The following is a 17,165-nucleotide window of genomic DNA, read 5'->3' on the forward strand; positions in this document are numbered from 1 at the left end:
AGGAGGCGGGCGGGCAGGCACCCGCGCCCTCCCCCACCCGCCCCCCTCCCCCTCACCTGGCAGCCCTTCTTGTGGTGGAAGCCCACCACCACGATGTGCAGCACCGGGCCCCGCTTCTCCATGGAGCCCCCAGCGATGGCCGCTCTGGAGAATGCCGCCGTGCAACCGGCCTCTCGCTCCGCCCTCCCGCCGCCTGAGGGTCCGACAGGAACGCGGCCCCGGCCGCCTGCGCTTCCGCAGCGCCTCCCTCCCTCCCCTGCGCCGCCGGGGCGGGGTTTGGCTTCGGCCCGTCCCCTCAGGAGGTACCCTCGGTCGCGGGCAGTGGAGTGTCGGCGGGAGGCGTTGTCGTCGTCTCTCCCCCGCGCCGCTCCGCCGGGAGCTCCCCGGGAAAGCTGGCTTCCTCGAAGGGACTCCCAGGAAAATCGACTTCGTTTTATCCCGCGGCCACAAAAAAAAGAAAACATCGAGGCCGGGCAAGTGGAGGCGGCCAGGCCGGGGCAGCCCGCTGGGCCGCGGCTTGAGGCCTTCCCGCCTCCCCTCAGCGCCCCTGCGGGCACCGCTGCGGCTGCCAGCCGCGGCGATGACGGTGCCTCCTTTTTCGGGTCGTCGTCTTTTCTGAGGAAAATCTCCTCTCAAAGTACCCCCCAGCCTGAAGGGCAGAGGGCAGCACATCCTCGGGATGCCGCCTTCCAGCGCGAAGTGGTGCAGGTTAATTAATGGCAGCGCAAAATGAGGCCCGGGACTGTTTCGGCCCCGGGTGTGGCAGGTTGGTTGCTGAAGGTTAAAAATGAGAAAAATCGAGTTAAGGCTTCTTCTGTTAGCACGGTCTTGCTGCTAAACAAACACTGCAATACCCTAGAAAGACAGGTCAAAGACTTGTCCAAGAGCACAGGCAAATTTAGTTTGAGAGAAAAAAAAATTAAAGATCTCTCTTACTGCGCTCAGGCCATGCTCCCTCTTAACCTTTGTTACAATTCAATTCTGCTTATTTAAATCAACAGCATTTGCTACTTGTACTCTTAATAATTAAGATTCTCTGTGGAAGTCGGGGGGAAGAGATTCTTTTTGAAAGGACGATAAAAGGATGGTGCTCAAAGAAAATCTCATCACTAACACAGTACCCAGAGGCTCAAAATTATAAAAATACAGCTTGTAATTACGTATTGCTCCTCAGCTCCAACAGACGTGCCATTATAGAAAAAATATACTGTAGGGAACACAGGCTAAGCTACAAGGAACAATCCAGCCCTATCAAGTGAATGATTTCTTATTAGTTTTAGTGGGTAACTTACTGTTCAGTATCATTTCAAAAAAAGAAAAAGGTACGAAATATTGGCCGTTATCTCTTGCAGTAATGAGATAATCCCCAGAAGATGCATGGGAGTGTTTATAGCTCATACTCAGTTCATTGAGGAGAGTGCAGTCTGGTATTGCTCTTACTGCTATAGATTTTGCATTATAGAGGCATCTCAATGATACTGATGGGTAATTGTGGCTTCTTGCTTTTCTGAATAGATTATTAGATTTATTATTTTTTCTGCTTGAAATTTTCTGTACCTCTAAGGCAATAAAAATATTGGACTGACATCATCAGCCTGTTCTAGGAAAACTAACTGGTTGACATCTGTGTTTTTTTTTCAGAGCTAACACTGCCTGTATTTATGAGAAAGAGGAAGGTGAGAGCTGCTATGGAACGGAAGCTCTTGGAAAAGTCTCAGTTGGGATTTTCCTAAAGGAATTTTCTTTCTCAGTGCATAGCTAACAAATAGCAATGAAAACTCAGCTCTACAGTTCTTCCATTACTCAGAGGTAATATTTTACTTAAGTACCACCAGCTGTTATATCATTACCACAGCAGTGGTAATTTGTTAGTCATTCTGCATTTCATGACAATAACAGGGAGTTCTCGGCTTATGTGCAGTGAGACTTCTTGAGATGGATAAACTTTACCCAGGCGGTATGATATTTTATGTCTGGAAGTAACATCAGAGGTGAGCAGCGCCTGTGGTAGCTGGTAGCTCGGCTCTATTTGTTCGGTATAGCCCAGCTTCCTAAAGAACAAAACTGAATTTGTGGAGACAAGCGTGTCACTAAAAAAAACAATCATTCTGGGATTTCTGTTGGGGAAAGGCATAAATGAAGTACTGTCAAGGATCTGAGGTTTGTAACTAATTTCTTCTGGATGGCAGTCTCACTTTGTGTTTGGAGTAAATTTTTTTTCTGAAGTTCTTGTCCTAAATTTTAGAAAAACCGAATCGTATGCAGTAAGGATCATAACAGTAAGAATTATAACGCTATTTGGGATTATGATCTCTCACTTGGAAGCTTCTGTAAAAACAATAGGAAAGAGAAAAGACTACAAAGGTGTTGATTGGACATAAATTTAATGAAAGTCTCACAATATTAAAAACTGCAGAACATTTTAAAAAAAATAAATCTCAGATATTAATATAAAAACATAGAAAAATACCCATTAGTTAAGTAAACAAAACCACAAAAATAGCATGGAGAACAAAGTGATTATTTTATGTGAAATATGGAAAAAAGTAAGGCAAGAAGATAGAGCACTGCCATGTGCAGGGCCGTCCACATTCATTATGGTGAATGAAGGTGCACGAAGTGGTGCAGTAAGGTGGTGATTAGAAGTTTACCCTCCCTGACTACATGCATCTTCCACATGGCTGAAAAATTACTTGGTTGAAGTTATTTTGGGGTAACCGCAGGCAGCCCTTCCTTTCAACGGGTGGCGATTGGTCGGGCCTGGGTGCAAGATGGCGGCTGACACAACCCCCAGCCTGCCTCAGCCCCTCTTGCTCAGCGTGGGTCCAGCTGCTGTATTGGCCGACAAAGGAGAAATCCTGAGGGACTGGGGGTGCACGTGGGACAGGGTGGCCTCCTGGCCCCCTCAGTCAGGCTCTGCCCCAGGTGGTGGGGACTCCCGCTGCTGGGGAGCCATGGCAGGGCTGTCAGTGCCGGCCCTGCCCGCGGCAGCAGAGAGACACTGGGACATCCTGGTCTCTGGCCCAGGCAGCAACCGGGGAGGTTGCTGTGGGCTGTGGTTTGGGTGCAGAGCAAAGGGTGGCTGGGGACAAGTGTTGTTGCTCGGCTGTGAGGCAGTGGTGAACTGCACACCAGCAGCACTAAGGTGGGAGGGGACATGTTCCCACAGCGTTCCAGCCTGTTGCCTCAGAAACTTATGTACTGGAGGCAGTAAAATGTGCAAGGACACTATAGAGTGACAACTGTCTTTTCTCGCCACTCTTGCAGCATGTGGACAAGTGGTTCTTTGATGTATTTGCACGAAATGACACCCGTGGGGATCACGTGCTGAAATTCATTTTCTATGAACTTTATACCAGTTGTGATGTGATCAACTGTTTCAAGGTCAGTAGATAGGTCTCTTCCATCTCAGTTTGTGTTGAACTTCCCTCCCATCCTGCTCCATTCAAAATGCAATTTTAGCACTATTCGAAGGCTTTAGTTTCCCTAGAAGGTTAAAATAATCTTTTTTTTGCAGTAAGCAGGACTAAGTGTAATTTGAGCAGTGCATTTAATTGCAGTAGGGCACCATGAAATGGGTGGGGTTCCAGAGAGGCTTCCCCATGGGAGATACTGCATTTGATCCTGTGGGAACAATGGTATCATTCTCCTGAGATTTATAGGACTATCAAGCATGCAGGCAAAAAAGGAGAGACTGGATTCTTACAGAGTTTTGCAGACACAGACGCGATGTATCTTCTTCTCCAACTTTGAATAGGCTTAAATATGAATAGCAGAAACATTGTGCTCAGATCCTGACCATCTCACCCAAATACTCAACTGTCCCTTCCGCTATTGACACTTCCATTCTCCAGTGGTCCCCACTCACTTTGGCTAGAAAGGGTTTACAGATCTCTGGCTCCTGTACCAGTTCTCAGGAATTGCCCGTGCCTGATGAGAAGTGTTTGAAGAATGTTATTGGTCAGAATTATTTCCTTAGAAAATCTTGACTGTGAGTAGTAAGTCAGAGATATATTCTAGTGGGTTTTGAGAGGAGCAGAGAGAGGCTTGTGACCTCTGCGTGCCAGTGTTAATTATTTGTGAAGTAGAAACTGCTGTTTGGGACCTCTGATCAAAATGCTCCCCTCCAAACGCTAGCCATTAAAGGTGATTATTTTGTTTGTAATTCTGTGCTGTTTTCCTCAGGTCCCCACTTCTGCCCTCGTGTCCATTGTGGAAACTCTGGAGGTTGGCTACAGGCAACACAAAAATCCTTGTCACAACTTAATGCATGCGGCAGATGTGACATGGCTGGTCCATGACCTCCCTTTCAAGACAGGTGTAGTGGTAAGTACAGGAGACAGCTAAAGCCAGACAACACTGACAGGAATGGATTGAAGGCTTAAACAAAAAGAAATATTGAGCACACAGTACATTCCCAGAGTGGTTGTCAAGACCAATGACAGAAATATCTTTGAAGCGGGACTAGAGAAATTGAAGGCAGACAGATTCCAGGGTGATGATCAGCCATTGCAGTTTGAATTAAGCTGGTAGCGCAGAAAGTTTCTGGCCCACTCAGTGGGGAGAATAAATGGTAGGGAAGGCTCAACGTGTACAGTATACATATGTATCTTACTCTCATTCCCTTACTCCTGGTTACTGCTGCAGACAAAAAAGGGAACAAAAGGACTTTTTGTTTGATCCCGTGTGGCAGCTCTTTTCCACCTGTTGTTCGTTTCACCTTTTCGCAGCATCTAATTTGCCCTTAGCCCTTGGATTGGCAGAAATGTAGAGGCAAAGGTATCAGTGAAAGGGAAGTTCATCTGTTTAACGTTTTGTGCCATTCTGTCTTGTTAAACTATGGCCATTCACTGGTTGCTGTCTTTGTGGCTGGTACTTGAATACATGCAATTCTGTTATATTGTGCTTCATTTCACTGAGTTTCCTTCACTGACAATTGTGCAGAAGCAGCCAAGGTAAGCGCTTCCAAGTGCAGGGAGTCTTTGCAGTGCAGAGCATGTGTGTGAACCCAGAATGGCAGACGTTGAGGCTCTTCCTGCAGCTCCTGCCTTCATGAACGCTCCCTGATGGTTCCAAGCTCCGTAACTGGGAACTGCTGAAGAAAAGGATGAGGGAAACCCATGGTTGCATGTGACTCGGCCCAACCAAATTCCAACACTGTTTCCGATGCCATGAGTACCTTAGATGAGCTGTACGAAATCACCATAAAAGTTGGCAGTCAGCATCACTCATGGCAATACTTGTGTCTCCTCCTGTATGGAGTTGATGACACCTTTTTCTGCGCAGCTCGGTGAGAAACCTGAAGCAATGTTGCCACCAGCGTGTAGTGTGTGATGGAGCATAGGACAGAGAGGTGCAAGCTAACAAGGCGTAGCGCAGCTCCTGCTCTTTTAGGACAGTTTCAACAACTGTAGAACTGCTTACGGTTGGGAGGAACCTTTTGCGCATATGGTCTGGCATCCTGCGGTCCCTTAATTGCCGCAGCAATGTTGCTTGCAGTTCTGAGGCCAGACCTGGATGCTCTTCCCTGAGGAGTAACATGCTCCAGTGCCTCCTGTAAACACGTCCCAAGTCTCCTGTGTTGAACTGCACCTGTGAATTGCAGTGTGTCCTGGTTCCGGTGGGGATAGGGTTAACTTTTCCTGGTATTCCATGCCATGTGAGCCACGCCCACCCTGAGCTGCCGGGGGAGGGGGCAGGAACTTGCTGCTTAAAAGCGGGCTGGGGCGTCGCGGGTCCGGCCGGTCGGCGAGCGGCGGGGAGCCGCGGTCCCGTAATCGCGTTTGTATATTCCTCTATCCGTGTTGTTGTTGTTTGCCTGTTCCCTTCGCTGTTCTGTTAAACTGCCTTTGTCCCAACCCAAGAGTCTTGCCTTTTTTTACGATCCTTCCTGTGTTAGGAAGGCACGTGCGAGCGGCACGTGGTTCTTTGTTGCCATCTGAGGCTAAACCACGACACAGTGTTTGCTACAGACATATTTGGAAGGAGTCAGGCTCTGTATGTCTCAAGACCTGATCCAGACTGCCTGATTCTGATTAAAGTTGTGCCATTGCTCCTGATTGTGTCTGAAGTAAATAGGAGTTAGGTCAAATTTGCAACTAATACAGATGCATGCTCCAAACCTCCCATGAGATCCTAAATCTTTCTAATTTATATTCAACCTGACTTTTACAGTATGAAATAATCCTGTTGGCCAGCTTGAGTCAAGTGCCCAGGCCTCGCCCCTCCTCATCCCTGCACCTGGCGAGCTCGAAAACACCGAGACCTTGACACCCACATGCCATAGCTGGCTATAAAGGAAATATTTTCACAAATTCAGACACTAGAGTCTTCTAAAAATGCAGTTTTCCCAGGCATTAGAAGATAAATTAGTCCTGTGTCGCTTAAACCAGGACAAGTGGGTTCCCTGCTTTGCTGCAAGCCCTGGGTTCCAGTAACGTATGCTGGCCATCGGCTAGTTTGCTCTGTGGCTCCAGGTGGGAGCAAGGCAAGTAGTGCTGTTGATTAGAAACCAAGGTGTAAAAAGAGAGTTGACACCATGGCCCACTCCCTACTGTCTGTGGGCTTAAAGACCTTAGAGCCAGAGGAGCTCAGGAGCTCACAGAGGTATTTCTTTCTGTAGAACCCGTTGTCACAGGAAACCTCTACTTCCGTCTTTTATTCCTACCATTAAGATGAAGCCTTTTTCTCACACATCTAATGAACTAGAGATGTGATGCTGCTTCTGTGCACATTGGCAAAGAACACTCACAGTTGATTGCTCTCATACTTCTTTGATAATAAGACTCAGGAAGCAGGTACGAGAGATGAGCCCATGTCTTGTATCCTGCCAAAGAGAGTAGGGATGCAAGCTGAGGGAAGTCAAGGTCTCTATTTTTTTTATACAAGGTCTTTGCTGTTCTGGATACCAAAACTAGCAGTAGTGAAATGCATGTGGGAGCTAACCAGGATGATTTTCAAGGTAGTATTGGGTCAGGAAAATAAGTTCAGTATTGTGGCATATAAGCAGTGAGATCTAGCCCTGAGGTTTCTCTTCTGCCAGCTGCACAGTGGCAGTTCCCTCATTCTGCCCTTGTATGCCCTGTGCCATGGCCCCTCACCATCTTGAAGGTGCTGGGCTGGACCTGCGCTGCATGTGTCAGTGTCTTTCCTGCTCTGGGGAGACCAGAACAGGACACAGGAGTCCGCATGCAGTCTCAAAGATGCCCAATAAGAGAGGAGAGGATTTTTTTGTTTTTTCAATTGTTTTTTTTTCTTGATTTTTTTATTGGGTTTTATTGGCTTTTTCATTCAGTTTTATTGGGTTTTATTGTTTTTTCAATTGTTTATTGGCCAGTCTTGCCAAAACTTCTTCCTGTCAGAACTGAAGTTGTCCGCTTCTCTAAAGGAAGAGCTCTCTCTCCATCTTGAATGTTTGCAGGGATGTGGCATTTGCCTTCTTTGTTGATCTGTTTCTACTCTCTGCCTGCTGTGAGGGCTGTCCTGTCTTCATCTTCACCCACCCATTCGATAATTGAGGCAAGAGATAGCTGAGGACAGCCACCCCCCACTGACCTTCTCATCCTCAGACTGAATGCCTGGAGAAATGGAGGCTGAGGGGAGACCTCATCGCTCCCTACAACTAACTGAAAGGAAGTTGTAGCAAGGTGGGGGTTGGTCTCTTCTCCCAAGTAGCAGGTGATACGACAAGAGAAAACAGCTTCAAGTTGCACCAGGGGAGGTTTAGATTGGCTATTAGGAAAACTTTCTTTACTGAAAGGGTTGTCAAGTATTGAAACAAGAGTCTCAGGGAAGTGGTTGAGTTACTATCCCTGGAGGTATTTAAAAGACATAGATGTGGTGCTTAGGGACATGGCTTAGTGGTGGACTTGGCAGTACTAGGTTAACAGTTGGACTTGATGATCCTCAAGGTCTTTTCCAACCTAAACCATTCTATGATTCTATGAAAAAACACCACCTCCAGGTCCTAAGAACCTCAGTGGCTCTCCAGTGGTCTCCAACATGCTCCAACAGAGTCCCTGCAGACTCCAGTGGTCTCCAACAGGCTTCAAGGGACTGTTCCTGGTGCCATGGCGCAGCCAGCCAGAAGATGTGAGTACCTCTCCTCACATCTTCCTCAAGCCTCAGAAGAGAGGAGATGGCATCCCTTCTGGGAAAGATGGGCTCATATAGGTCTTAATAGGTAAAGAGTGGCTGGGTGATATTGGTATTGAGCTTGCAGGACGGCTTCCTCTTCCGACTAGCATTGTCTCTGGGGGTGGCACCGTTTGATAGTAGATGGCTTGTTGGCAGGCACCTGAGAGCCCCTGGTGATCCTGCACCACTTTGGGCATCATGGGGCCAGAGGCACCCCATTCTGTGATGTAGTGCCTGGTCAGCCCTGCCCAGTCCACCTTCATTGGCTCTTCCTCCTCTGCAGGTGGATCCATGTCCATGGGCTGTATGCCATTCGGTGGGGCTTGACCTCCATGAGCTTGGCGGGATCTCAGGTTAGCGCCAGCAACCACTCACCTGCTGGAGGTGGTCTGTGGTCTTCCACCAGATCACTTTCCTCAGCCTGCTTCATTTTTTTGGGTTGGGGGCACATGGTTGATGGTCCAAGGAATGGTCTCTGTCTCATCCCACTTGCCTTGCTTTGCCATGTCCTCCTCTTTCCAAGCATGCTTCATGTTGGAATCACTAGCTGCTCAGCAGCAGGGGTCCCTGCTTTTATAGGTCCCTGGAATGGAAAGCGGGGAGGTGGCTGGTGACAACAGGAGTTCTGCTGCTGTGGCTTGGATGGTGCCCCAGGAGTGGTGGCCCATGATGGTGGCCCAAACACAGCTGGATTGGCTGGGGGGAGGTCCATGTAGTCTCAAAAGTGTAAACTAAGAGAGGAGAGCTTTTTCCAAAAAAATTGTGCTTTATTGAGGTTTCAAATTGGGTGTTATTGTTTCTTTATAGGCTTTCATTTTCTAATCTTGCCACAGATTTCTCCTGTCAGAACTGATGTCTTTTGCTTCTCCAAAGGAAGAGCAGCCTCTATCTTCTTTCATGATCTGTTTCTATTTTCTCCACACTGCCAGGGCAGGTCAGGCTTTCATTGTCACTGACCTGTTTGATAGCTGAGGGGAGACGTAGCTGAGGACAGCCAGCCCCCACTGGTGCTGTCATCCTCAGGAAAAAATCCCTCACTTCCAGGTCTCAAGAACCTTGTTGGCATTCCAGGGGACTCCAGCAATCTCCAACATACTCTAGTGAACTCCAAGAGATGCCTACTAGTGCCACAGTGCCTACCTGAATAGATGACAACCCCTCGCCTCTCTTTGTGGTCTCCAGTGGTCTCCAAGGGACTCCTTCTGGAGCCATGGTGGTGCTGGCTAGAATACTGCAGCCCCTCTCCTCTCCTTTTCTTCAGTGCTCAGAGCAGAGCAGCTAGCCTCACTTCAGGAGGGGCGGCATGTGGGAACACAGGGCTCATGTGCGGCTTGACAGCTGGGTGACTTTCCTGATGAGCGTGCTGGGTGGCGTTGTGGATATCCCACTTAGAGCCAGCATTTGCTCGGGGATGTCACTGCTTGCTGGGAGGTGGCTGTTTGGAGGGTCCCTGAGAGTCCCTGGCAGTCCTGCAGTGCTTTGGGATCCATGGTGCTGGTGGCACCTTGGCCATGGCGGTGTAGTGCCCCATCAGCCCTGCAGGAGCTGGATCCACCTCCATTGGCTCTTCCTTGTCTGCGGGTGGATCTACCTCCATTGCCTCGTCGCTTTTCAGTGGTGGGTCGACGTCCATGGGCTTGGCTTGCCTGCCATGGGTGTTTCTGCTGCTGTCAGCCCTCTTGCGATTGTTGGGATGTGGAGGCATCTTCAGTGGTTCCAATGAACCTCTTCTTGCTCGTTGCACTCCGTGTGGGTTCTCGACTTTCTGGGCTCATTTGTGGCTTGACAGCTGGGTGACCTTCCTGATGTGCATGCCGGGTGGCATTGTGGATGGTCCACCTATGGCTAGCGTCAGCTGTGGGGGTGGTGCCACTTGTTGGGAGGTGTCTGTTTGGAGGGTCCTTGAGAGGCCCTGTCTCTCCTGCGGCACTTTGGGATCCATGGTGCTGGTGGCACGTTGGCCATGGCGGTGTAGTACCCCATTAGCCATGTGGGAGCTGGATCCACCTCCATTGGCTCTTCCTCGTCTGTGGGGGGATCTACCTCCATTGCCTCGTCGCTTTTCAGTGGTGGGTCGACGTCCATGGGCTTGGCTTGCCTGCCATGGGTGTTCCTGCTGCTGTCAGCCCCCTTGTGATTGTTGGGATGTGGAGGAATCTTCAGTGGTTCCAATGAACCTCTTCTTGCTCGTTGCACTCCATGTGGATACTCATCTTTCTGGGTTCGTCTCTGTCTTGACAGCTGGGTGACCTTCCTGATGTGTGTGCCGGGTGGCATTCTGGGTGTTCCACTTACATCCAGCATTTGCTCTGGGGTGTCACTGCTTGCTGGGAGGTGGCTGTTTGGAGGGTCCCTGAGAGTCCCCGGCAGTCCTGCGGCGCTTTGGGATCCATGGTGCTGGTGGCACCTTGGCCATGGTGTTGTAGTACCCCATTAGCCGTGTGGGAGCTGGATCCACCTCCATTGGCTCTTCCTTGTCTGCAGGTGGATCTACCTCCATTGCCTCCTCGCTTTTCAGTGGTGGGTCTACGTCCATCGTCCATGGGCTTGGCTTGCCTGCCATGGGTGTTTCTGCTGCTGTCAGCCCTCTTTTGCTGCTGTCAGCCCCAACAGCGATTGGTGGGATATGGAGGCATCTTCAGTGGTTCCAATGAACCTCTTCTTGCTCGTTGCACTCCATGTGGGTTCTCGACTTGCTTGGCCGTGTCCTGCACTACCAAGAGTGCGTGGTGTCAGAATCTCTGGCCGCTCAGTGAGTTGTGAGCTACTGGCCAGTGTCCCTGCTTTTATAGGTCCCTGGAAGGGAAGGTGTTGAGGTGGCTGGTGACATCAAGAGTTCTGCTGTGGCTCAGACTGTGGTGCCTGAGTGTTGGCCTCACTGACCCTTCAGTGGTCTCCAAGGGACTCTTTCTGGAGCCATGGTGGTGCTGGCTAGAATACTGCAGCCCCTCTCCTCTCCTCCTCTTCAGTGCTCAGAGCAGAGCAGCTAGCCTCACTTCAGGAGGGGCGGCGTGTGGGAACACAGGGCTCATGTGCGGCTTGACAGCTGGGTGACTTTCCTGATGAGCGTGCTGGGTGGCGTTGTGGATATCCCACTTAGAGCCAGCATTTGCTCGGGGATGTCACTGCTTGCTGGGAGGTGGCTGTTTGGAGGGTCCCTGAGAGTCCCTGGCAGTCCTGCAGTGCTTTGGGATCCATGGTGCTGGTGGCACCTTGGCCATGGCGGTGTAGTGCCCCATCAGCCCTGCAGGAGCTGGATCCACCTCCATTGGCTCTTCCTTGTCTGCGGGTGGATCTACCTCCATTGCCTCGTCGCTTTTCAGTGGTGGGTCGACGTCCATGGGCTTGGCTTGCCTGCCATGGGTGTTTCTGCTGCTGTCAGCCCTCTTGCGATTGTTGGGATGTGGAGGCATCTTCAGTGGTTCCAATGAACCTCTTCTTGCTCGTTGCACTCCATGTGGGTTCTCGACTTTCTGGGCTCATTTGTGGCTTGACAGCTGGGTGACCTTCCTGATGTGCATGCCGGGTGGCATTGTGGATGGTCCACCTATGGCTAGCATCAGCTGTGGGGGTGGTGCCACTTGTTGGGAGGTGTCTGTTTGGAGGGTCCTTGAGAGGCCCTGTCTCTCCTGCGGCACTTTGGGATCCATGGTGCTGGTGGCACGTTGGCCGTGGCGGTGTAGTACCCCATTAGCCGTGTGGGAGCTGGGTCCACCTCCATTGGCTCTTCCTCATCTGAGGAAGACGAGTTACTGCTGGATGAGTTACTTACATCCAGCATTTGCTCTGGGGTGTCACTGCGTGCTGGGAGGTGGCTGTTGGGTGGTCCTTGAGAGGCCCTGTCTCTCCTGCGGCACTTTGGGATCCATGGTGCTGGTGGCACCTTGGCCATGGTGTTGTAGTACCCCATTAGCCGTGTGGGCGCTGGATCCACCTCCATTGGCTCTTCCTTGTCTGCGGGTGGATCTACCTCCATTGCCTCCTCGCTTTTCAGTGGTGGGTCTACGTCCACGGGCTTAGTTTGCCTGCCATGGGTGTTTCTGCTGCTGTCAGCCCTCTTGCGATTGATGGGAGGCGGAGGCATCTTCAGTGGTTCCATTGAACCTCTTCTTGCTCGTTGCACTCCATGTGGGTTCTCGACTTTCTGGGCTCATTTGTGGCTTGACAGCTGGGTGACCTTCCTGATGTGCATGCCGGGTGGCATTGTGGATGGTCCACCTATGGCTAGCGTCAGCTGTGGGGGTGGTGCCACTTGTTGGGAGGTGTCTGTTTGGAGGGTCCTTGAGAGGCCCTGTCTCTCCTGCGGCACTTTGGGATCCATGGTGCTGGTGGCACGTTGGCCGTGGCGGTGTAGTACCCCATTAGCCATGTGGGAGCTGGGTCCACCTCCATTGGCTCTTCCTCATCTGAGGAAGACGAGTTACTGCTGGATGAGTTACTTACATCCAGCATTTGCTCTGGGGTGTCACTGCGTGCTGGGAGGTGGCTGTTGGGTGGTCCTTGAGAGGCCCTGTCTCTCCTGCAGCACTTTGGGATCCATGGTGCTGGTGGCACCTTGGCCATGGTGTTGTAGTGCCCCATTAGCCGTGTGGGAGCTGGATCCACCTCCATTGGCTCTTCCTTGTCTGCGGGTGGATCTACCTCCATTGCCTCCTCGGTTTTCAGTGGTGGGTCTACGTCCACGGGCTTAGTTTGCCTGCCATGGGTGTTTCTGCTGCTGTCAGCCCTCTTGCGATTGATGGGAGGCGGAGGCATCTTCAGTGGTTCCATTGAACCTCTTCTTGCTCGTTGCACTCCATGTGGGCACTTGACTTACTTGTCTGCGTCCTCCACTACCAATAGTGCTTGGGGTCAGAATCTCGGGCTGCTCAGCGTGTTGTGAGCTAGTGGCCGGTGTCCCTGCTTTTGTAGGTCCCTGGAAGGGAAGGTGTTGAGGTGGCTGGTGACATCAAGAGTTCCACTGCTGTTGCTGTGATGGTGGCCCATTACTTTTCCCCCATGATGGTGACCCTAACACTGCTGGTTTGGGTGTTGGGGCTCATGTCCTGAAAGTTACCAAAATGTTTATGCAGGAGGAGGGACAAGAGTGCTAATGGCCCCTTTCCAGTGGTCCATTTTTCTTGTCAGAGGTAAACGCTGCTCACTTTGCGTTCCCTGGGCTCCAGGCCCCTACTCATGCCTTTCCTGGGGTCTCTTCAATGGGATGGTGGCTATATTGTCCTGGGAGGATTGTCTGGTCTGCTTTACTCTCCAGCCACACAGCTCCCTGAATTGACTGGCAGTGCCCCTCCAGCTGACAGTAGCAGATAGGGGCAGAGGGGAGGAGGGTGCCTGCGTCTTCCTGTCTGCTGTGCAGTGGCAATGGAAGGAGTCCATTGGAGGGCCACTGAGGTCCTTGGGGACGGAAGGTGAGGTTTTCAGTGAGGACAGGAAGGCGCTTGGGAGTTGCTGTCCATGGCTAGTTCTCGTCTCGACTAGGAGAGGCTAGAAGCGTTCCCCTTAAGATGCCTCCTGAAGAGAGCGACTTCAGTATTTCCCTCTTGGAAACAAGTGCTACAATTGAGGGTGCAGGAGACCTGGAAACGTAGGCAGTTCTCAAAAGACTTGATAAAAAGGGCACACTAAACCTGCTTGTTCCTCAGACACCTCCCAATTCTGCAAACAAAGTCAAGTCTAACTTGCCAACAATTCTGCTTGGAGACGTTCCCCTTCAGCCCTCACACGCTCCCCAGGCATAAGTGAAAAAGGCCACATGCGCGGATTGTTCAGGCCCTGTTAGGTGCTGATTTCTGCAGATCACAGCAAGTGTTACCTTCTGGAGCTCAAGTACTTGAAGCTCTCAAATGACAGGAGGAGGACACAGAATCATAGGATCGTAGAATGGTTCAGCTTGGAAGGGACCTTAAAGATCATCTAATTCCAATTCCCCTGCCTTGGGCAGGGACACCTCCCACTAGACCAGGTTGCTCAAAGCCCCATCCAGCCTGGCCTTGAACACTCCCAGGGACGGGGCATCCGCAACCTCCCGGGGCAGCCTCTTCCACTGCCTCACCACCCTCACAGTGAAGGATTTCTTTTTAATATCCAATTCAGGAAGGGAGGAAGTCTTAAAGGCCATTCTTCCCCCTCAAAGATCATATTCAGGCTCTTCTAGAGAAGTAAGGTCTCAGCTCTTTCTTTCCTGAGCTTACGTTTCCTTTGCATGCCAGGAAGAAAACCTATGGTCAGGCAAGACAGGGAGACTGGTCTTTAAGCACGGTCCACACAAACACACACCCACACAGACAGGCAACTCAGACACTACTTGGGAGAAAGCAAGCATCACCTTTACCTGAAAAAGGCAAAGTACTGTGAAGATCTTTAGGACAAATGTTGGGATTCCACAGGAGTATACCTTTGTTTACAACAATCCACCCCACGCCTGTGACACCAAGTCTGAAAGGTCGTTGTCCACCGGCGTATGGAGAAGGGGGTCAAGATCAGCTGCTGTTATTTTACGGAACAATGGTCCCAAGCAAACAAAAGTGACCAGCCACATGAGCAGTCCAGGACACACACAGCACTTTTCCCCACTACCCACCCTCCTCTTCTTTTCCACCACACAGTTGGAAATGCGTATGTTTAAGTCAAGAACGGTTTGGAAGACAGTCAAGCCCTTGAGAGGGTACGTGAGACAGTGGTCACCCACTGGACAAGGTCAAGGAGGATCTGCAGAACTGCTCAGGACACTGAGCGTAGAAAAACTGGGCCTTGCCCCAGGTGAGGTGAGATTACGTATAGGCTGCCTGGTGGGGACACAGGGCCTGAGGTTTACCCCAATGTAATAGACTCAAAGCCTCACAGCATCAAGAGGAGATGGGGATTCTTGTGCCAGGTCAGGTAGTACAGTAGTAAAGGGACCATCTACTTCCTCCAACAACCAGCCAGGGAGCTTACAGGGATTTCTGTGTAACTCTCTCACCTGCAAGTTTTTCCATTTCTGTGGCAGGCTTCTCTAGTATCAATTTACGCACAAGTGCTTTCATGACTGAGTTGAAGAATTTCTCTGACATTCATGTTGTTTCCCCACATTTCCCTCTGTTCACACTCAAATTTCCTGGGCCATTTAGAGCACATTTTTTCATCAGAGAAGGATGATGGGCATTCTCAGGTAGGTTAGGAGTGTAATATCTTCAAAGTACTTCTCCCCAGGTGCACAGTAGCAGCAAACTCTCTTTTGGAAGGCGTAAAACGTAGGACTTTCTTGTGGGCTAGACATTACAGCTGAGACGGTATGAAGACAATGACAACATATTGTAAAACCCCCTTTTTTTTGTACTTTTTTTTCCCTGTGAATCGTGTTGAGACTCCCAAGCTTGCTATGGCATACAAAGATTGTAAAATAAAGTATTCAGACAGAAATCAACCAACTTGCCTTTTTCTTTAACTTTGTGTTAAAGTTCTGTGTTCTCATAACTAGAACCTGTCTGTCCACAGAGAGGAAAAATGAGGAGCTGAAAAGTGAAAACTGAAAAAAGCCTGAGAAGACAAATGGGGAATTTATCGAAAATCAGATGGGCTATGCCTGTGGAATGGTTGGTTTCTAATCTCACTGTTTCTGGCTCTGGATTTTATTGTTTATTGCATCAATGTTTTTAGTGTTCCATACCTTTTTTTCTTTTGTATTTTTTTAGTTATTTCCTCATTTTTCCCATAGACATTTTTAAATTTAAAGTACGAGTGAAAGTAAACAAGCCAATCCACTCAAGAACTCTTAACTGCTATTCAGTTAGAGGCACATAAGTCATGAAAGACTAAGAAGAAAATAAATAGTAATTATGGTTAGCACTTCTTTTGTTGGATCACAGTGAACCCAATTCCAGAATTTCTTTCAGGCAAGAAAAACTCTCCTCCATAGTGCTCAATTCAGTTCTGTCCTGTCGAACCCCAGGAGCATGTAGAAACTTCTACTAAATCAAAATCGTGTGTTTTACATAAATGGACAAAATTATGAACAACTACATATAGCGAAGGGCTGTCTTTGCTCTTCCTCTTTCCTTAGGTGACTCCTCTTATCACTACCAGAGAGGTATCTAAAAAAGAACTCTTCTGGACTCCTACGTAAGTGTTTTTAGTAGTCTGTGGGGTAATAACAGAAGATTGATGAGGAGGATTATAGACATGCTCAAGTGACTTGCAGCTGGGGTTTAGAAAAACACATGTATCATACTAATTGTTTATCCTTGTGTGCTTGACAAGTAGAACATCTGTGTTTAGATAACATAGGCCTGAGACAGACTTAAAGGCACCCTATCGAACATGCTTGACATTCCTGCACTGCTGTGTGACTGATCAAAGCGCAGTGGTAAACTATGCTGGCACGAATCTGATAAAACAGGTGAAAAGAGGAGGGTCGGGGATACTCTGTCACGAACCGAGCTCCGCGGTGCCTGTGTCCCTGCTTGTGTGCCTCTGTCCCTCTTGGCTGCTGCTTCGGGGGTCCCCCGGTTGGCAAGGTAACAGAAATAAATTTGCTTTTTCACATTTCATCCGTGTTTTTGTGGTTGTTCATGTGTCCTGCCCGGCTCGCGTGGCCACTGTCACCACGCGGCCCGTCACTTCATACAGCATCTGCTCAAGGGGGACACGCCGGCCCCAAGTCAGGTCCAGCGCTGCATCTCTCCACTCTGGTCGCGGCAAAGCATTCCCGTGTGGTTCCCAGCTGGGGGGCAGCAGCATCTGCTGATTTCAAAGGTTGTATTTCACTTCAGGAACAGATATTCCAAGCATTTGGAGTTACCTGGGAGCTCACCACGTTCCACAGTCAAACTAGCAGCCCTGTGATGCCTGTCCTTCCAAAGGCACCTGCATTTCTGGAGGCAGCAGCGCCCTCCGAGGCAGGGGGCAGTTTGTTCCGGTTCGATTCTTCTGGACTCTGCCCCGTCACAAAATGTTTAGTGACTCTATTAGTTGAAATACCACTTTTAATTAACGCTGTGGCATTAGTGGCTGTAGTGATAGGATGAGGGGTAAGGGTTCTAAACTGGAAC

At 49.8% G+C, this 17,165-nt stretch overlaps 1 protein-coding gene and 1 long non-coding RNA gene across 4 annotated transcripts in view; one reads left to right on the forward strand and one right to left on the reverse strand.

Moving 5' to 3' along the window:
* The window catches only part of AVL9 (AVL9 cell migration associated), a 42,814-nt gene extending 42,335 nt beyond the window's left edge, over positions 1-479 (reverse strand). For both annotated transcript variants that reach the window (XR_012585563.1, XM_074575495.1), the window contains exon 1: positions 57-479. Coding sequence is in view for 1 of the 2 variants with exons in the window: in XM_074575495.1 (XP_074431596.1) it covers positions 57-464 (408 nt within the window). In the remaining variant the exon portion in view is untranslated. The remainder of the gene's footprint in view (positions 1-56) is intronic.
* Positions 279-16,657, forward strand: LOC141739039 (uncharacterized). 2 transcript variants are annotated; one of them, XR_012585565.1, is made up of 5 exons: positions 292-766; positions 1,642-1,809; positions 3,268-3,384; positions 4,186-4,326; positions 4,945-16,657. It is a non-coding gene; the product is annotated as an uncharacterized LOC141739039 (long non-coding RNA). The 2 variants fall into 2 exon arrangements; XR_012585564.1 differs by having other exon boundaries at positions 279-766; positions 4,186-16,657.
* The last annotated feature ends 508 nt before the right edge of the window (positions 16,658-17,165 follow it).

This window comes from Larus michahellis, chromosome 2, assembly GCF_964199755.1.
Source record: "Larus michahellis chromosome 2, bLarMic1.1, whole genome shotgun sequence".
NCBI classification, from domain to species: Eukaryota; Metazoa; Chordata; class Aves; order Charadriiformes; family Laridae; genus Larus; species Larus michahellis.